Source organism: Sylvia atricapilla, chromosome 9 (assembly GCF_009819655.1).
Source record: "Sylvia atricapilla isolate bSylAtr1 chromosome 9, bSylAtr1.pri, whole genome shotgun sequence".
In the NCBI taxonomy this organism is placed as follows: Eukaryota; Metazoa; Chordata; class Aves; order Passeriformes; family Sylviidae; genus Sylvia; species Sylvia atricapilla.
The window spans coordinates 7,785,559-7,805,593 of NC_089148.1; the positions used below are offsets into that span (position 1 = coordinate 7,785,559).

At 43.1% G+C, this 20,035-nt stretch overlaps 1 protein-coding gene across 4 annotated transcripts in view; it reads left to right on the forward strand.

The window, feature by feature from the left end:
- Positions 1 to 20,035, forward strand: part of RABGAP1L (RAB GTPase activating protein 1 like) — a 233,114-nt gene that overhangs the window by 145,200 nt on the left and 67,879 nt on the right. For 3 of the 4 annotated variants that reach the window (XM_066324697.1, XM_066324696.1, XM_066324698.1), the window contains exon 18: positions 6,965 to 7,006. In XM_066324697.1, the coding sequence (XP_066180794.1) occupies positions 6,965 to 7,006 (42 nt within the window). Of the gene's footprint in view, positions 1 to 6,964; positions 7,007 to 18,033; positions 18,237 to 20,035 lie in introns of those variants that run through there. The other variant, XM_066324699.1, reaches the window with a different exon arrangement.

Here is a 20,035-nt window from a genome sequence, read left to right on the forward strand (position 1 = left end):
AAGGCTGAGGATAAATGCTCAGCATGAGCAAAGCAAAAACAGTCATACAGCAGTCTGCAATCCAAGATAACTTACGAGAACAGAAGGTGCCTTTTGGGTGAAGTTGATAAATTTTGTGGTCCTAAATGTTCAGGCTGCTTGTGTTTCAGAAAACGTTGTAAGATCTGGGTAAAAAAGGGACCAGTGATGAGTGACCTGTCTGAATGACCTCATGTGGGCCTTAGAGGGGTGACACATCTAATACCATGTTCACAATGTGTCACTGAATTACTTTCCCCATTGCTCATGAAATATTTTAGCCACCTGCTAGTTGATGTTCACTTGGTTGTTTTTTCTAGGAATACAGTAAATTTCCATAATGCTTACTTAACACTAGTGCCATCTGCTGTACTGGAATAGCAGCATATCCTAAACAGTCTTGGCAAGCTTCAAAAACACTTTGGGAATAACTGAAGGAAATTATCATAAATGAGAGAGTGATATTCTGTGATCAGATCCAGGAAGTTGAGCTAATTTGGGAAATGTTTTTAAAGAAGAGGCTAGTGCAGTCTGCCTGTGCTCAAACACTTTCCATTGCTTTGGAATCGTGAGGCTGGTACAGATTTTTTAAATGCGTGAAATCAGAATGTGAACTTTGCACTTGACTCATGGTTGGAAAGGGAAGACCAGTGTCAGGGTTCAGAGAGACGAGGGCCAGGGCTGTGTCCTGGCAGGGAAAGGGAGAGGATGAGGAATAACACTGGGAAGAAGATCAGAGGGAACACAGGGGAGCAGACGTTGATTTAGTGTGGACACGTGTTTTTCTTTGCGGTGTGTGAGCACGGGCAGACGGGGAATGAGGAACAGCTCCCTGTCAGGAGATGTTCTGAGCCCCTCACCACATCTGCTCTCATGAAACTGGGATCTGGAAGGTTCCTTCCCCTCTGGGCACATCCAACAGCCACTCCCTGTTTCCATACCCCAGCTGGAGGACCTGTCTCACCTAAAGAGATGAGACCTCTTTTTCTCTCCTTGTGTGTGATAACCCCCTTGGTGCCTACTGTGGATTTAACCCCTTCCTTTGTCCCTGTACTAATCAGTTTTGGGAAAAGGAACGGAATTGTCTAAAACCCCTGCAGTTTAAAGCTTTGCAAACCAGAAAAATAGAGTTAGTGTACGGCTTGGTTGACAAATGCTGCTAGCCCATAATCAGTTGCTGGTGAATTAGGAATGTATCACTGCAGAAATACCTCGTGCAGGGGAGGAGTTTGGTAAGTGGAAAAGACTTAAAACCCCGTGGCTGTAATTTTGATTCTTTGCAAACAGTCCCAGAAGGTGGAGAGCAAAAAAACGTTTGTCCCACAGCAGCCTCTACCTTCATTCAGCCATAGCAACATCTCAGCAGCAAATGACATGAAAACCATCCAAAACACGCAAATGTTCACTTCTTAACTCCATTTATTTCCATTAAAAACAACCAACTGCCAAAATTTCATGTGAAATCATACTAATACAGGTTCACGGTTGCCTGGTATTTATTGTGTGCTGCTTTATGCTGCAAAATACAGAAAAGGGACACAAATCAATACAGAATCCCCTGGCATTGTTTTTACCATCTCCCTGGTACTCTGATAGTTCAATCAACTGGATTTAATTGTGTTTTTCATGGAATCGCAGGATCGGGGGGAGATTTCTGTGTTTTCTCCTTTCCTGTGTTGTAGCATTTCCTGGTGGGAGTTCTTGTCCAGGTAACGTAAGTGGAGTCACTGGGGGAAGCCCACTCTGAGAACTCAGCTGTGCTCATATGTTAGCAGTGAAATCTCTTTGTAATTTGTTTGATATTTTCCTTTACTAAGCATTTCTGTATCTGTTGTTTACACAAAACCTGCTAATTCGTGTTGTGCCTGATTTGAACAAGAGTTTTAACCTTTTTTTCCTTTAGTCATCTTGTCATCGAACTAGAATAAATGTACAAGCTACACAAACTCAGCCTAAAAGCTGTTAATTAACGTTCATGCCTGTGCAGAGCATGTTCCATAGCTGTCTGCTTACAAAGGCAAGTTGGAGCTTCAGACCATATATTCATTTTGTCAACAAAACAAAGACATTTGTGACAGTCCTAAAGTTTATTGTGTGTTCTCAACATACTAGAGTTGCCCAGTAATTGTTTTGCTGGAACCCATCCAAAACATAAATAGAATTTTTATTCTCCTTTAGAGTCTGTAACCCCAATTACCCTCTGTAGCTCCTTTGAAAAGCCTGTGCAACTGAACACATAATTATGAAACACGTTGGAATTATGAAACTATGTCAAGTTAACTTCAGCTGAATAGCTAGTCTCCCTTTAAAGAAAGGAAAATTCAGTCCTTAGAATGCTGGAAGGGGTTCATGTCCATGTGGGGCTTGAGACTTCTCAGCCCTTAAGGTGGTGCTTAGTCGACTCTTGTATCTGTCTTTTTACCTGATGCTGAATCTTAGAAATATTTATCAGTACCTTCACTGCTTCCTTTTACATGTCATGCAGATCTAGGGGGAAAAAACACAGATAAGGACACTGATGAATTAAATTTCCTTTTTAAAAAGAGATTCACTTCCTTTTCTTGGTGAAGAAGGTGTCCAGGGTATTGCTGTGTAACCAGAGGAATGTCTGTCAGAGTGTCTGGGTTAGAGAGTGAGAGATGCTAATACTGAATATAGCCTGTCTTCCCTTGAGGCCTCAGTCATTAAACAGAAGCTTTAAAACAGGAGAGAAATTCCAAAGTTGCCCCCAGTGCAAATGTCCAGATCTACACGATTGAGTTGTTTGGCCTCACTCAGCTCTGTGCTTGGCTGTTGAATTTTGCTCATAGCAAGTATTGGTTGAATTTTGAATTTTGCTCATAACAAGTATTGGTTTGCTGCCCCTTGACTTCCTTTTTTTCCGGTCTCTGGGCAGATTTGCTGGGTCAGATGAATAAATCTGCCTCCTCCCTTCAGCAGGAAGCTACAGGCAGCCTTTCTGTCCCAGAGATCTCACTGAATGCAAACTGGGTCCCATGGGATCACATCTTTACCAGTCTCAGTTTGTTCTTTGTTCCCAGCCTTCTTTTCACGCCTTTTCAAAAGTGATCTTGTTTCAGAGTGCAGAGGGACTCAAAGGGAGGACTCCTCAAAGAGGCTTCCCTCTGCAGAAGGAATCTTGGCTTTGGAGGGAGTTAAGGAACTGGGAAAACCTCTCACTAAACTAGAGTTAACATCATGAGATTTCCATTTTCTTTCAGTCTTAATTTCAGTGCATATGAGATAGAGCTTCACTGGTTTGCCCACGAGAACATCACCTCCAGCTGTGGTTGGAAATCACAAGTTGTTTGACATGCAGGTCAAAGAAGCAGATGTTTCTATGAGGCACAGTCTTTATTAATTCAATGGGGACTCCCTGGATGCTGAGTGTTCATCCCAGTACCAGGTGTGATGGGCTCCTCGGCTAAATGAGGTTCTTTCTTCTGCAGAAAGTGTTCCTGTAAGGCAGAGGATGGTCAGTGTGGCACCCAGCAGGGGCTGTGAGGGGGCTGAAATATGGTACCAGCTCCAGTATTCTGCCTTTGCTGACACTTACCTGACCTTACCACTTCCATTTCTCTGAGTTGGGCTTGTTCCTTCTCCAAAACTCCTGAGTTTCACGAGCTCTCTTAAAGTTCTCTAGACCTCTACACAGGCTTAAGAGGGTCCTTAAATAATACCCGATTCTGTGATACATGATGATAAGCCCCTCGCCATTCCTGTGCTCTTACAAGTTCTTGTTTATAAGTGTATGATTTTACTTTTGACTGTTCTACATTTTAAAAAGTTTTAGGTAATTATGAGCAATGATCCCACGTGCAAATCTTTTAAATCTCAAGATGAGATCTGCATGATACTATAGTGTCTTGGTTTGAATGAGGCAGTGACCATTCACAAAACAACAAACTAGATATGGGATAAAAACCATCCCCAAGACATACAACATACAGCATTTATTTCAAAATACCTAGTTAAGCATATGACCTTTGGTTTTAAATCAAAAGCTCATTTCATATGAAAGCTCCCTTCTCTTTCCATGTGGATGATTTGTATGTACTTCCATATTTCCATTATAAAATTGCTGGAGGGATATTGCTGCCAATGATTTATATGTCTGGTGCACTTCAGTATTTTCGTCTTTCTTCTAAAATAGCTGAAGAAGTTTAAGCTGAAGCTTATAAATCACCGTGTGGTAAATTAAGTAGGGTTTTAAATATGAGATTGTGGCAAAATGAGCTGAACTTTCTTTTTTATAATCGTGATCATTAAACTTGGCTGTGAAAGAACAGTCTTGCATGAATTAGGACAAATAAGTCCAGCAGGCAGATCAGGGGTTATCGAGTGTGTTGTTCAAACACAGGGAAGTTGTTTCAGTGCTTTGAAATCTGGAGCATCCACCCCCAGTCCACTCAGCTCCTGGGGTGTAGTGGCCCTGCAGGTCCTCCTGGGTCAGCAGGGAACTGCAGCAATCAATGCCTCAGCTCCAAAATGCTGCACTGATTCAGGACTTGCCTCTGCCTTGGAGGAAAGAGGAGGCTGTAGGTGTTTTTGATGCCTTGGGAAGGCTGACCTCAAACAGAGACTGGACAGAGCTGGAGAATAAAGGAGATATTTATTGAAAGGTCTCCAGAATCCCCCTTGGGCAGGACAGGGTCTGACCAGGGCTACACCCAAGGTGGACTCAAATTGTCACAAAATGGACGAACGGTCACAAGGTCTCACATTTTTATAAGTTTTGGTCCGTTTGCATATTGGGGTTTAATTGTCCAATTAGACCTTCAGGTTGTGAGGTCCCATCCTTCTTGTTCCTCCCTTCAGCCCACCCTTGTTTGTGCTTTTGGGCCTGAAAGTTGTCCTTGGTGTTCAGCAGGAAAAGGATTTGTTTTGTCTCCCTGCTCTGTGAAGAGCTGAGTGACACTGAATGTGAGGCTCAGAACCCCTGGGCACGCAGAATCTGAAAAACATAAAAGCCAAAACCTAAGGCATAATTTTTCTGTTGCTGGGAGTAGCAGAATGCTGGGTAGGGAGATTTTAAGTCCTTTTATGTTCTGATTTTAGGGTGCTTGATCCTTGAACAAGTTACCTCAATAACAGAAGCAGGTTTGTTAGCTGCCCCTTGCCTGGTGGGGCTTAAAAAAGAGATGAGGATTCTTAAGGCAGGTAGAAACCTATTTGTGCTAGAGTTGCTGTCCATATGGAGAGTGATGTTATGAGAGGAGCACCAGGAGAGGGTTTGATTCCTTTGGATTCAAGAACAACGTTAGTTTCAGGCAGATCAGAAAAAAAATGTTTAGAAAATAAATGAGAACTGGTGTCCATTTCTTTATGGTTGTACCAAAAAATACACAGAACACTAATTCCTCAGTAGTCCAGCTATTAGATGTAGTAGTCTTACTCATATCATAACAAAATATGATCAGTTTGTTAAGAGTAAAATTTGTTATTTGTGATAGTTTGTTGGTATTTCTCTCATTTACAGATAGTATGTTTGTCAGTCCTCTCTGCTGGAAAACAAAAGTTATGAATGGCATGACTGTGTGGAATTGAGTGTTGACTTCAGATTAATATTTGAAATAAATCTGAAAGTACTATGAACTTACTTCACTACTGCTGAGGCTCTGGTATTATCAGTGTCATGACTGGAAGTCACAACCAGACTTCTATTTTTTCTACACTTCTCGATTAAAAAGAAGTGCATAAGGCCAAACAACTTCAAATAATTGTTATCCCACTGGAAGAAGGGTTTCCTAGTGATGAAGCAGGATTCAGTCCTGCTGCAATTGTGACCTCTAGTGGGAAAAACCAGTTTGTTATCGATGATAATGCAGTGAATTGCAAATTCAGTGTTGCGATATTCATTCTGTCTGATGTTGCAGCATTTCTAGGACTCATTAATGGTACAATCCCTTCAAGGCACTGAACTATCCACGTTAAAAATACAATTTAATCCTGAGAAAGCTTCTCCAAAGGCTCAGCATGTTTTTATAAAAGGTGATTTTTATAGAAACGTAGTCTCAGGCTTTCAGGAAGAGGATCAGAAACACATTCAATTGCAGAAGCAGAAATTGCTTGCCTGTCAAAAGTCTTGTTGATATCCCACAGCAGTATAATATAATTGCAGTATTACTTTGTGTGCAAATCTGTTGAGATGTGTCTAGATACCAGCTCTGGGAGCCATTGTAAGAAAGGATTTATCATGCCATTAAACAAGGCAAGAAGATTTGGAAAATATAATTGAGGAGAACAGTCTGAACGTGAAGTACATGGTACAGCAAATGAGAACTGCATATAGTATTTTTCATATTTGGATGAAGACAAAACTATTTATAATACTAAATTATCAACATATGTAAGCTGCAGACTTTTTTTAATCTTCAAATAAATGCCTATTATCCTGTGTATTTCTCACTGAATGCATTTATCTACATTTGTATTTCCAGCTTTTGCAAACCACCAAGCAACTACTGGATACAGACAGCAGTTTGTTTAGCTCTGAAATAGTTTTGACTTTTGGCTAAACATAGTAAAAAAAGGTGTCTTGTGTACCTGTGGGGTTGTCTTTGTTCTACTTTGAAGTTTAAATCATACCTAAGCTTGGTTACTTGACAGAAATCCTCTTAACTAGAATATTTATTAGATTTTGTTGATGCCCTGCTCAGGACATATCCTGCTCTGCTGCTGAAAGCCAGCATTGCCAGGCACTGAAACAATGGCACATCCTGTCACATCCACAGCACCTGAGTCACTGAAGTTTCCCAAAGCCCCAAAGAATCATCATCTTCCCCCAGAGAGGGACTTTGGAAACTGCCTTGGGGCTTTAATGAGGAAAAGGGAATGTTGCCTAGGGACTTAGAGCACTGAGTTTTGATGCCACATAATGAATGATAAATCTGAGAAGAGGTGTGTATGCTGGGGCTGATTGAAGTCTCTTTCCTCTTATTTTCAGGGTATGGACATAATCTTCCACGTGGCTTTGGCACTTTTAAAGGTAAGTAAGCTTTTTGAAGTTTCTTTGATTTAATTAAAATACTGATTATCTTAATATCATGCCTAAAGGAACAATAATAGGGGGACCTCTGGAGAAGGGAATGAAGGAGAGGAATATCCATTTGGGTAGAGGTGTCTTCAGAATTATACTTAGGATAGTTATGTTTTTATTAAACCTAATTGTATCATGAAGCTTGTGGAACAAGGATGCAGTCTAAAGATTTAAATGTCTCATGTAATTACTGTTAAGAAAACAATTCAGACTCATTTCACAGCATATCTATCTTGTGCCTGGGTTCTTTTGTATAAAACGTGATTGACTGGTATCAAATGTATTTGTGATATTGAGAGAGGAACAGAAATCTTCTCTAATATGGGGAACTTCTGTCTTTGGCCTGGCCACAAAATTTACCTGAACAAATAAACCTGTATGTCAAGCACTGGGTGCAGTGAGATGAGTTTAGAATTAACTTACACTGGCCTCCAGGGATTGGCTCCAGTTCAAATCCAGCCCACATGCAAACACACAGTACTGGAATCTGAAATGCCACCGTTGAGTTCAAATGACATTCCCAGAAATAACTTGGGCTGAAGCTCAGGGCAGCAGAGCTACCTGAGCTAAAACACCCCACAGTGGGAATGGAGACTAGAACCACTGGACTGTTGCTGCTCCTCCAGGGGGATTTCCTTGTCATTTTTCTAGAAAGAGCAAACTGCCACTGATTGAGTTGTTCAGCAGTGAGTAACTCTCAGAGATTCAGCTTCTATGGCACAAAATCCTATGGCAGAAGTGCTGCACACCAGGAACATCCATCCACATGCTGCTGTGAACAGAGCAGTTGGAAATTTTCAACCGTGTATTTTCACAGCATCATAGCATGTCCTGAGTTGGAAGGGACCATTGAGTCCAGCTTGAGGGCAGGTGACTTCAGGGTAGGCAGGAGATAGTGCATATCCTTATGGTGAGGAAATGTCCAAGATAACCTGTGTTTTACACAGCTGATGTGGAAAATGGGGGGGTGACTCTCTACGTGGGTGCGTGTATTTAATGAGGACTCCTATAAACAGGAAATTGGTTTAATATATCTTCCCAGGGGAGTGCTCCTGCACAGATCAGAATTTGTAGAAAGGAAGGAGGGAAGTGTGTCCTCTTCTTTTCCTGTTCCATGTTTGATTTGCAGCTGTGGGGGTTGTTAATATTCCAGTTTTCAAGGCCAGTGTGAATAATGGGAAATTTGGTAGGTTATGGCATGAGGTGAGGAAGGGAAAGGAAGAACCCAGCCAACACCCAGCAGGTTTGCTGCCCTCATAGCAAGAACAGGTTCTGGGAAGAGGCAGAGGTACCGACTTACAGATCCTAGCACTAAAGAAGAAAGAAAAGGAGGGATACTTGCACAGAGCTGAAGATGGCTGACAAGATTTTCAGGGAAGAACTTAGTTCAATTTCCTTATGAAGGATGGCTTTGGGATCACCTGCTTTACATTTCCTGCTGCTGTGAGAGGGAAGGATTGAACCAAGGTTAGCAGCAGAACAACTGTTTAGAAAATAAAACTTTGGAAAGAATTCATGGGTGTCATACAGCAAATAAGGATTTTTTTCCTGTTGGATAATTAGCCCAGTTTCTTTTAACAAGTGTTCAGTCTTTTCATTTTGTATATACCCCATGACATGCTGCTTCTCCAATTGAACGTTTCTATTTGGATATTCCAGAGGAAAATTCAATAATGTACTTTGTCACTCTTTATAAGCTGAAGAGTTGGGTTTAATTCTGCTTGTAGCAGTTATAGCAATTCTTCTTGCATGTGTATGCTGTAGCTGCCTATTCTAGCAGTGATAGACACTAAATAAATGGTAAAGGAAGCTTTATCCTGAGAAGGTATTTCTATAATGCAGCCAAAAACAAGCACAAAGAAAATCAAGGTAAAAAGGTAAAATTCTAAGTCAGAAACTCTGACCTGAGAGCACAGCTCCACAGTGGCATGGAGATGGAGGTGGTGCTTTTGTTCAGTTGGATTAGCATTATAATTTGCTTTCAGAAAGAATTGCTCTTCTGTTAGGGAAGAGAATAGTTGAGAACTGAAGTAACTGTGTTCCTATTCAAATGTGTTCATAATCATTAGGAGCAAAGGGGTTTAGTGTACTGCTCTTTTCAGGTTATGGAACCTGAATGGGCTGCAGAAAAACTGCCTTAAAAACTGTGTTTCAAAGCTCTTGCCTGTCTCTGATTCTGGAGTGAATGAAAACAACTCCTGAGGATTTGTTTTTTCTTAAAATACAGCAATTACTCTCACATCCACAACCTCTTGGATTGTTTTAAATTTGGATAAGGGAACCCTTCATCGGTGGAATACTGGAGCCTTTATTGTATAAATGCCATTTTCCTTGATTCTGCTGAAGTGTGTGCATCCAGATCCCTCACTAAACAGCAATGGAAAGAAGTTTGATCTGGAACTCTGCTGTACCCAGTGCTGTCTCACGGCTCCAGCTGCTGGTGCTCACGCTGAATGCCTGTTAGTTGGAAAATGCACCACTTCTGTGACCAATTGCCTGAGACATCTCAGTGCAGTCATCCTCAGAAAGAAACACTTGAGACACGCAAGAATCCTTCCTCTTTCCTTCTCCCACGTCCTGAGTGTGCCTGTAGCAATGAACAGCTAGAGGATCAAAGCTCTTCAGCTGTGAAAGCCGTCATTTGGGCATTAATCTGATTTCTTACCGAAGGAAAAGATGGCGTTTTTCTCTGTGCCATAGAAATGTTGTGCTTCACAGCCTGCTCAGGCTTCCCAGCTGGTGGCACTATTTACACTGGGAGTCTTTGACTTCCATCATCTCGGGACTGCACCTGGATTACCCTGCAGGAACCCGAGCTGATGGGAATCTTAACCCTCACCCCTCAACTCCTCAACAGTGGAAAATGCAGTGAAGCACTGGTGTGTGAAGAGAACCCCAGTGTGGAAACAGACAGCAGAAAAGCTGTGGTTTAAACAGCATTGATATTTTCATTTTAAAAATCCTAATTGAGACGATTAATGAGAATGACAGAGAAGAAATACACCTTTCCAGTGCCAGCACACTTCCTAATGCCATGTGTCATCAACTAGTTGGCTTCTTTGCTGCAAATTGAAAGCATTAAAATCCTCACGTATTCTAAGAAAAAGATATAAATTGGAAGCTTCCTGTCCTATTTTAGTATTTCACAGAACCATAGAATATCCTGAGCTGAAAGGGACCCCCAAGAACCATCAAAGTCCAGCTCCTGTCCCTGCCCAGATCCCCCAACAATCCCACCCTGTGCATCCCTGGGAGCGTTTTCCAAACGCTCCTGGAGCTCTGGCAGCCTTGGGGCCGTGCCCAGGAAATTTCTCTGGGGGAAATTCCTCTGGGGGAAGAACCTTTCCCTGGTACCCCACCTAAACCTCCCCTGACACAGCTGCAGCTGCTCCCTTGGGTCCTGGCCCTGGGCACCCCTTTCACTGATTAATTCTTAAATCTTGTTTATGATCTAAAAACTTGGCAAAGCTAGCTAAAGGCAAACTTTATTTTGGAATTAGCAAACTGAGGCAAGAACTAAAATACATGATTGTGAAGAATTCGGGCTCTGGGTTCACTGCTGTTGTGGCTGCTAATTCCTGGAAAGGCAAGAGGAGCACATGGTCACTGGAAATGTAAGAGTGAGCCAGAGGCTTTAAAAATAGCTGCATGTCCAAACCTTTCTCTTTTAGAGTTCATCTGCTCACAGAGTGTGTGATCCACAACACTTAAGCTCAACATTTGGCTTACTGAGTTTTAATCTGTTGTGACTGTTAAAAAAAATTCAGGGTATGAACAGGGTGTTGCTTAATGCTAGAGCAAAGCATTCTGATCAGGAAGGTTTATAATACTGAAAAGAAAATGGGTAGAAGATAGTGAGAAATGTTTTTGTTAGTGCTTATGTTTTCCAGCCAGTGCTTTGTTATCTTACAGGGATTTACTTTGGTCTCTATAATATCTTAAACCCTGTACTTTTCTAGGTCACTCCTTGAGCTGAGGTCAAGGTGAGCTGCATTTCTGACAGAGCTTGTGAGTTCTGGCACCCCTGTTCTCTGCAGGTGATCAGGAGATTCCTGAGTATTACACCAACAGGACAGTTGTGTTTCCTGGTGATTTCTGCTGGCACCTTTTGATCTCACAGTCAGTCCCAGACATCAGGGAGCAGTATCCCAATGACAGTGGCAGGGATGGCAGATGTAGATTTTAAAAGAAAATGTGTTGAAATTATCTTGGATAAGGAGAGTTATTTATTACCTTTATTTCATTCTATATCTGGACTGAAAAGGACCTCCTGGGCTGAAGAACTCCTTCCCTGCTCTATTGTGCCATTATGTGACACAGCATCTGTTTCAGAACCTGTACCAGCAGCTTTCAGAATTGCCGTTTGAAGGCCATTTCTCTTCGTCCTGATTAAATTTATTACTGATTGTTTTACACTCAGCTACTCTGACATCAGCATTGTCCTTCAGCTTAAACAGTCCCCTTCAGCACCACTCACACTTGCTTTCATCACCTTGAAGTGTTTATAGATACCATTCACATTATTATGTTAAATAACCTAATATTCTCAGTGGTGTTAATTCCAGGGCATCTCAGCCATTCTCTTCTGCAACACCTCCAGAGGTGACTGGATCTTTAAGAGAGATCACATCATGTTTTCTGTATTCGTGTTGTATTTTCTTATTTCTAAAGAATCCTTTTGTTCTGATCATTCTGAGGACTGTTGTGCTCTTACATTTGTGTGGAATACTATTCCTGACTATCCAGAGGGTTCCACAAATACTATTTCCCAACCTTAGAAGGGAATCAGTGTAAGAGCACAAATTTTGAATAAAATTGTGCTGTACTCCTGTATCCATTTACATCTCAGTTCTTAAGGAACACATAATGAATTGTAGGCTTTCTTTTTTCACTTTGTCTTTCTTGGGCAGACATCTGACCTAACCCCTCTCAGATTTTGCCCATCAGTTCTCTCCTGAATTACCCCTTGCACCAGAACCTTAAACTCGGATCTGAAATTTTGTTCTGTGTTAAAGGCACAGTTCAGTATTTTCCACTTGTGAGAGGTGCAGGTAGTCAGAGCAGTCATGTGTCTTCGAGCACCTTAGATTCTGCTGATCATGGGGAAGTTCTCCCCATTCCCTCCGGGATGTGTGGCTGGCAGAGGAAACTGCAATGACCACTGTGACATCCCTTGGGATTGTGCCTCCCTTTATCCTCTGCTCCTCAAACCATCCCTTGTCACAATCCAGCATTTCAAAAGTAGTCTTGTCTTTTAAGGAAATGGAGAAGGAAACCCCAAGGGGTTCAAGTCATCGCAGCAAGTAAGGAAATCAGTTTTATCCCTCATATAAAAGCGAAGCAATGTAAGAAGTTTGAGCAACCAACTTATTCCATGTCTTACAGAAATTTTGTACAATGTTACTGGCTAAACTTTTGAAGCCAGTGAAGACTGCACAGGTTCTTGTTTTAGGTCAAACTTGCATATTGCCAATGCAGATAATAAAAAAATGTCAGTTGCCTTTGAGTCAGGAATAAAATTGTGACAATTACTGTAATTTTTTGAGAGGTATCAGATGAAAAGTGCACTCAGACTGTAGGTACTGTGACTGTTGAAGAGTTAATGTGGTGGTTTTATTCTTGCTCTGTTCTTTCTTTGCATTTGCAATGGTTTGAGGAGCCTAAACTGATTTTTAAGTCAGCATTGCTTTAAGCCAGTATTGACAAAGTGACAAGCAGGACTCCTTTCCAGCCAGAACTGGGTGTGATTCTAGGTGAGCTGGTTCAGTCCACTCTGTAATTGCATTACATTTTCAAAAGGCTCTTCTCAAGAAAAAACCCAGGAATGTCCACATCAGAATCTAAGGCAAAATAGATGTCCTTTATTTTTATACTCTTTTGTTATATTTTCTTCATGTAGCTGATCCCAGGGTAGGAGCTGAGACCTTAGGAAGTGAAGAAGATCCTCTTTGGATCTACAGATCAGAACCATCTGTTCTCTTCTAAGGCTTTCTGCATTGAGCAGAGCACAAGAAATTCAGGCTTTAAGAGGCTCTCTGATGACTGGTTTTGTATTTCTAGTTTCTAAATTGAAGATGCCCTTAAATGTTAAGTTTTGCTGAGCTGAATAATCCTTTCCCCAGACCCACTCCTTCTACCCCAAAACCCTGTCCTGGGTGCCTTGTTGGAGATGATCTCTTTAGAAAGAGAAATTTCTGCCTGAAAATGTCCAGAATGATTCAACTTCCAGCCGTAATAAAACAAATTTTCCATTGTTAGAAGCCCACATTTATATGTGTGTTGAAAATCCATCCTGTGCTGATTAGTTACTAAATCAGTTCTATTCCTATCAGGTGAATATTCACCATAAGTTTTGAATTTTGAGGGTGGAGACATACTCTCTTTCCAAAAAGAAGACTGATAGCAGAGAAAATAACATGAAATTTGTTCACCTGAATTTCTTTAGCAGCACTGAACCCTGATTTAGATATTAATGACTCCTATTATGTCATGTGTTGGTAATTTCTAGATGTTGGAAAGCAAAGATAGTGTTTGCAGAGCTACATACAGTTCTGACTGAAACCACGATTTTTATTACTATTTTTAATATAATTTAAATATAGCGTGTATATCTCATCTACATTGCAAATCTTATCATTCTTGGGGAAAATGTTTTCTCCAAGGATGTCACTGAAGGGAATGAAAACCTACAAATTGTCATTCCACACAAGACTTGTAGTGGCTTATCTGCCCCAGTGTCTCATTGCCAGTAGCAGATACCTCAGAAAGACTTTAAAGAACAGGACAATAAAACTCTCTTCTTTCGCCTCTGGCAATTTATGTCTTGAAAACTCTGAGAAAGAAGTGGTCTCATGTTTAATAATGCTATATGGATTGTTATTTCATGGCTTTTTTGTTGGCTTTTTGAACACATGTAAGGGAGTAGCCCCAGATTTTCTCAGTTTAATGATTCTTTTGTTGCTCTGGACCTGCCACCTGTGGCTTTCACAGGAGGTTCCTGTGTCAGCAGGCATTTGGGACACTTGGCATCTCTTCTCTTTCTCCACAACACTCAGGACTTCATAAGTCTACATATCCCTCATCAATTTCTGTTTTACAGGCTTAATAATCATAGATCTCTAATAGATCTCTATTATCCCCTTTTTGAAATGGGAGGACCAGCGTGGTGAATGATACTGGGGAAGAATCCCACATGAAGTTACAGAGAGGAATAATGGCAGCCTCTGTTCAGATCTCTGTTCTTTCCCTGTTAGTTCCTACCATTTGATGCATTTTGTTGACCTCCCCTCTGCACTGATCTGATCTCTTCACAGGACTCCTCACAGTGAGTCCCAGATCTGTTTCTGAGCAGCAATTGTCAGCTCACAGTGTATCATTTATATGGAAAATTGATGCTGTTCTCCATATGCTTCGATTTAGATTTATCTGCCCTGACTTTCCTTGGCTATTCTACTGCCCAGTCACTCAGTCTTTTATGGCCCTTCTGCAGTTCTTTGTTGTAACCCATCTTTAAAGCCCTGAATAATTTAGGAGCATCTGCAGACACTGTCATCTCATTCTTTACCCTCTTTCCAAGCTGTGTAAGAACAGCCCAACCAGCATGGAGCACTGCTGGATCCTACTGTGGAAATCATTTGGTGTAATGGGCTCTCCCTAATAATGAACAAGATGTAGCCTTTGCTAAATCCAGATGACACAGTTGTAATGAGCCCCGAAGAACAGAAAGGACAAAGTAATTTCTGATAAGAGGTAAAGTTCTTATTGTGGCCATGATGTCATTCATGTGGATTTTCAGAGCTGTTCTGATGCCTAATGTCCTATCCTTTTACAGGAGTAGGTTTGAAAGATAACTTTTTGGTTTTTTCTTGTCATCTTTTTAGTCTATTTAGCTTTTCGAAATCAGTCATTTTTGCCACTAAAATGCAGAGATTGAATATTTTAAAATGCAGAGATGATTTATAAAGGACTACCCATCAAGATCCTTGGTGCCTTGGTACAGAATATAGATAATTTCAAGTCGTATTCCATATGGTTTTGTTTACTTTGAGACTGTTTTGGCATTAGTTTCTTCTGAGTTCAGTGGGCCTTAGCTGTGTGAGTGAGCAGGCATTTCATGGGTAGGAAGACCAGAAACAGCATTTACCTGCATTTAGAGACCAGATAGTCCATGAGATAGAAGTCAAAGCAGGAGTAATGTGTGTTTATCCTCAGACATTTTAGTTACTGCCTTAGTCATTACCTCTTGGGCCATTTTTAGTTTTTAAGTTCACTTCAGTCAAGCCCTTCTGAAGAATTTGGGACAGTAATCCAATGGCATACATGAAGGAAAAATCACAGTTACTGGTCAGACGTGAGTAAAAATAAAATACAGTGTTCAATGAGGATATGGAAATAAATAAGAATGGTAGGAAGTGTAAAAATCCGAATGGTGCCTCACTGTTACACTGTGTGAAAGGAGTTGCTGTAAAACATGGAACAATGGGTTTCAGCTGATAAAATTAAGGAGATTTTTTGGTCAAGCCTTGGAAGTTTTTGTATTTGAAACTTCTTTAAAAAAACCCAGGCCTGATGTAAAAAATACAATGATGGTAGTAGACTACATCTCTTGGGAAAGTAATCTTGCAGGTAATTATCCTCATTCCTAAAAATTTGCACTCCATTTATAACCTGAATTCATCTGGTTTTAAGCTCTAACTATTTCATTTCTTTACAAGTTTTTAGACTTGGAGACTTTATTTAATCATCAGTTAATTCCAGTTTTCATAAGCCCAGACCATACCAAAATGAACCAAATCTGAATTTCCGTGAGGAGCAGAGCTAAAGCCAATCTTGCCTTAGACAAGAAAGAATGAAAGGCTCTTTACACTGCTCTGAATTCCCCATCCTATTGCCTGTTTTGCCCCTGGCTCACTGGTGACTCTGTGCCTGATGAGTTCTGTAATTCCTTCCCAACACCCACACTTCCAGTGCTCTTATTTCTTCCTTCTTCATGCCTTAAGCAAGGTTTTCATTCACATAGAGAAGGAGAAGCCGATGTTTCTAGAGTATCACGCTTAGCAGCACGTGTTTAAAACAGAATTCAGAAGTATTTCCTTTAAACCCTTTCCCTACAAGCGTGCAGTCTGGTGGTGTCACCTGTGGTGGCCTGGGCCCCGTGGTGTCACCTGTGTGCAGTCACAGACTGATAAACCTGAGTCTCTGCAACTGCCTGCAGATGGAGTTTGGGAAGGATGGGAGCGTTCCCACCACAGTCCTGCCTACAGCCTTACACTGGAATGAAATGTGTGCTGGTTGTGGCTGCTTTGTCATGCCTTCTGTCCACAAGGCCCGCAGTGAATTCCTTAACCTCAGCCTGGCAGAATTGCAGTAGCCTTTGCTGATTTTCATCTGCAAAAAAAACCCCGCTGGTTTGCAACCTGAGGGGTTTAAATCAGCTTTCAGAGCACCGTCTGTGCTGAACAGCCTGTTCACCACTGCACATCTGCAGGTGCTTTACCTGGGTCAGTGCTGGATCAGCATCCTTGAGGCCTCACTGGCATCTTCTGCTTTAATGCTTCTCCCAGCTCCTTCGTGGGTCACCTCAAGCCAACAATGTGCTGAAGATTTCCATACTTTAGCCACTCATTAACATGTGTATTGCTTTAAATCAGTGGCCCCATCCTATGGATATTTACCTAGTATTTTAAGTATGTTATTTCTTGATCTATTCGAAAAGTGATTTTTAGGGTTTAAATATAGAGGTACAGAAGCCTTTGCCATTAATGTAGTTGAGAGCTGCTGGCGGTATTTTAACTTGCGCCCTTTATGCTAGAGCTGTGGGCTGTTTCTGTGTGTTGGGTTGGCAGGGTGCTGTGCTGTTCCACACGCCGCTCCCTGCGGAGGCTGGGCGAAGGCTCAGGGAGCCGTGCTGGCCGCAGCGCAGTGGGGAGAGAGGAGCCGGCGGCAGCAGATGGCAGCGGGCTGCGCTCCGCACGGGGCGACTCCGGCTCCGACACCACCGCCTCTCCCGCTCGCGGCCGGCAGCTTTCTAGAATCCTTTCCAACGCATGTGCTGACATCATCCCCTCTCTGCCCGCCGTCTCCAGATTTAGAAACGCCTCTTGAGAGCGCAGCTCTGGCACTGATGGCTTTGAAAATGATTCGGTTCCACCCAGCATGAGCCGGGCTGTGGGTTCGCATGGCCCCAGCCCGGCCGCTGTGCGGTGGCCGCTGGCGAGGGGCAGGGTGCCCTGCTGCACCTTCCCCGTGCCTGTGCTCCATCCTTGTGAGCAGGCTGCCGGTGCCGCTCCTCGGCTGGCGGCCGCTCCCGGCCCGCCGTGGAGCGTGGAAGGATGCGGCTGATGCGCGGCTCGGAGCCGGCGCTCGGCGGCCAAAGCGCAGCGCAGAAGCGGTGAGGGTGGCAGGGTGGGAGCCCGGCCGTGCACGCTCTCCATTGGTCTCCTATTACGGCATTCTCCCCCGAGAGGCTCCCGGTGCCCAGGCACCCCCTCCTCCTCCCGTGTCCCCTCCTCCTGCTCCCAGCCCCCCTTTCCCACCCCTTGGTGCCTGATGCGGAGCGAGCGGCGGCGCCGGTCACGGAGCGGGGATTGCAATGAGCTCATCCTTTTCTCTGTGCAGCCTCCCGAGCGCCCGGCCTCCGCTGCCCTTCTGTGTGCCGGCTCCCGCACGGCCACTGAGCCCCCCCAGCTCGCCCCGCTCCCAGCCCGCCTTCCCTGGGCGCCTTCTCTGCCATTTTCCTGCTTTTTATGTGCGTTTGTAGATCCATGTTTTCTCTGATTCGTTTTTCAAATCCCCTTCGGACTCTGTGTGAGCCAGCACGGTGGATCATATTTTTCCTCGATTCTTAGCAAAGATGCTTTTCTCCTCCTGAGAGGCTAAAGGGGCGTAGCTGGAGCGGCCATCCAAACCAGTTCCAGAGACTGGAGGCTGGCTCTCCTAAACCTTGCACTTTTGGAAATTGCCGTTCACAAAGCCTGTTCTTCTCACTCTGGAGACTTACTACTTCCTGCTCATGGAAGAAGGGGTGCCTTGCAAAAGCCCGGCTGCCAAGCTCACCCCGCCTGCCAAGAAGTCCCAGGACATGCATGACGAGAGGAGCAAGCTGGTGAATGAATACGCGTGTCGGGTGCTGGAACTTCTGGGCATGGGGCATCGTCTCTTTGTGCCTCGGCTGCTTGCGGTGAGATCACCTTTGCATGGAATTCATTCGTTGGGAATTTGCCACTCTCCCTCCCAACCCTGCCTCTGCCCCCCGGAGGGATGAGAGGGCTCTTACCTTTCCTTCTCGGCTTCTCATAATCCATCTCCTAAGCACTGAGTCCTTCTTTCTGGTGTTAGCTCAGGAAGGCTGGACACCAGTCCTGCTAATGAGGACCGGGGCCACTCCTTAACTAGCTTGAAGGATCATCAGCCAGGGCTGAATCCTAAAAACCCATCTTTCCTAAATCCCTGAGTGCTTTTGTTCTCAGTCCTGTAATGATTCCAGATAAGCAGTGTGCCCAGTCACCTTCTAGGTACTGGCGCAAAGTGCATTTATGGTCAGCATTTCAGATTTTATACTTCGGGCATCACAGGTTGGCTTTAAAGACTCATCAGAAATCAAGCTGTGTTTGTGCATTTTGGCTTTTGGCTGCTTCTGTGTTTGGTTTTGGGAAGGCAGTTGACAAAAAAAGTTGAAAATACCTGTATAGAATGATACGGGAAATGAATTGTTGAGGGTGTTTTCATCCATCGTGGCAAATGCTGTCTGTGTGCGGGTGCCTGCAGTTGGTGTTCCATGTTACGGCATAGAGGACATGCTCTTATCATTTCTCCTGCTGTACAGAGCAGCCTCAAACCCACAAAAGAGTGGCAAATCTGGGAGTCAGTCAGTGCTGCTCCTGGCTGGGTCTGCTCAGGGTGTTGTAACCACGCCTGGCTGCAGCTCAGAGCATCACTCTGTCCATGGCACACCAGAATGGCATTTCTGTGTGATCCGTGAGCAGATAGTGCTTTCCTGATCCCCCTCTGGTGCCTTTCCTTTATTCCCATCCCCATACTGTGGTTATATAGTGACCTGTCCATTTTTTTTCGTGCTGCTGAACCCGTCTCGGTGTTGCTCAGGATGCACAGAAATCCATGTGCTCTGCCTGTTACAACCTGTTCAGTGGTACTCACAGCCTGGGGGCTGGAACACCGTGTCTCTACACTGGGAGATGGCAAATAAAAAATTCACAAACTCCTTGATTGTTACAGTGCAGGTGGATTTGGGAATTTACAGTCACTTGTAGAATTTGGTCTAGTCCCTGATGATGCATGGTTTGAGCTGTTGGGTGTGTTATCATTATTCCAGTTATCTCCCAGTGTACCAAAACACTCATCCTGCTGATGGTTTCTTGGGCAAGGGCTGCCAAATCACTCTGAATTGTGCTGTGATGAGCTCTAAGGAAAGCAGAGACAAAACCACACAGCTCTTTTTCACTTGATTTAATCAGGCTTTGTATCTGGCCCTCCAGATGGAGAACACCAGGCAATTTCACATCCCTTATCTTCCAGGCAGCTTGGCTTTGCTGAGTGGCATAGTATTGTTTATTAAAAGAGGAAGGAAGAGTATAAAAAAGAAAAATAATACTAATCTTATTTTTGTGTTATGAGAGAGACTTGACTTGTGGAGTCAATGTAATTCCTTGTCAAGTTTTATTAGCTAAATATGCCTCTCCTGACATCCAGGCCTTTTGGCACACACCCTTCTCAGAAAGGAGAGACTGTGTTCTGATAATATATTAAAAATGAGAAATCTCTGGGGATCAAGAATTGGTACTTTAATCAGAACTAAAGATCCTTCAAAACATCAGTGTTTCATAAAATCAATCTTTTTTTTTTTTTCTTTTTTAATGTGCATCACTCCTCTCTCTGCTGTGGTTTTGAGGATAAATGCCTGGGGATGGGTGCAGTATGTGTCATTGCAGTGTTACGTGATAAATACAATCTGTAACCTTT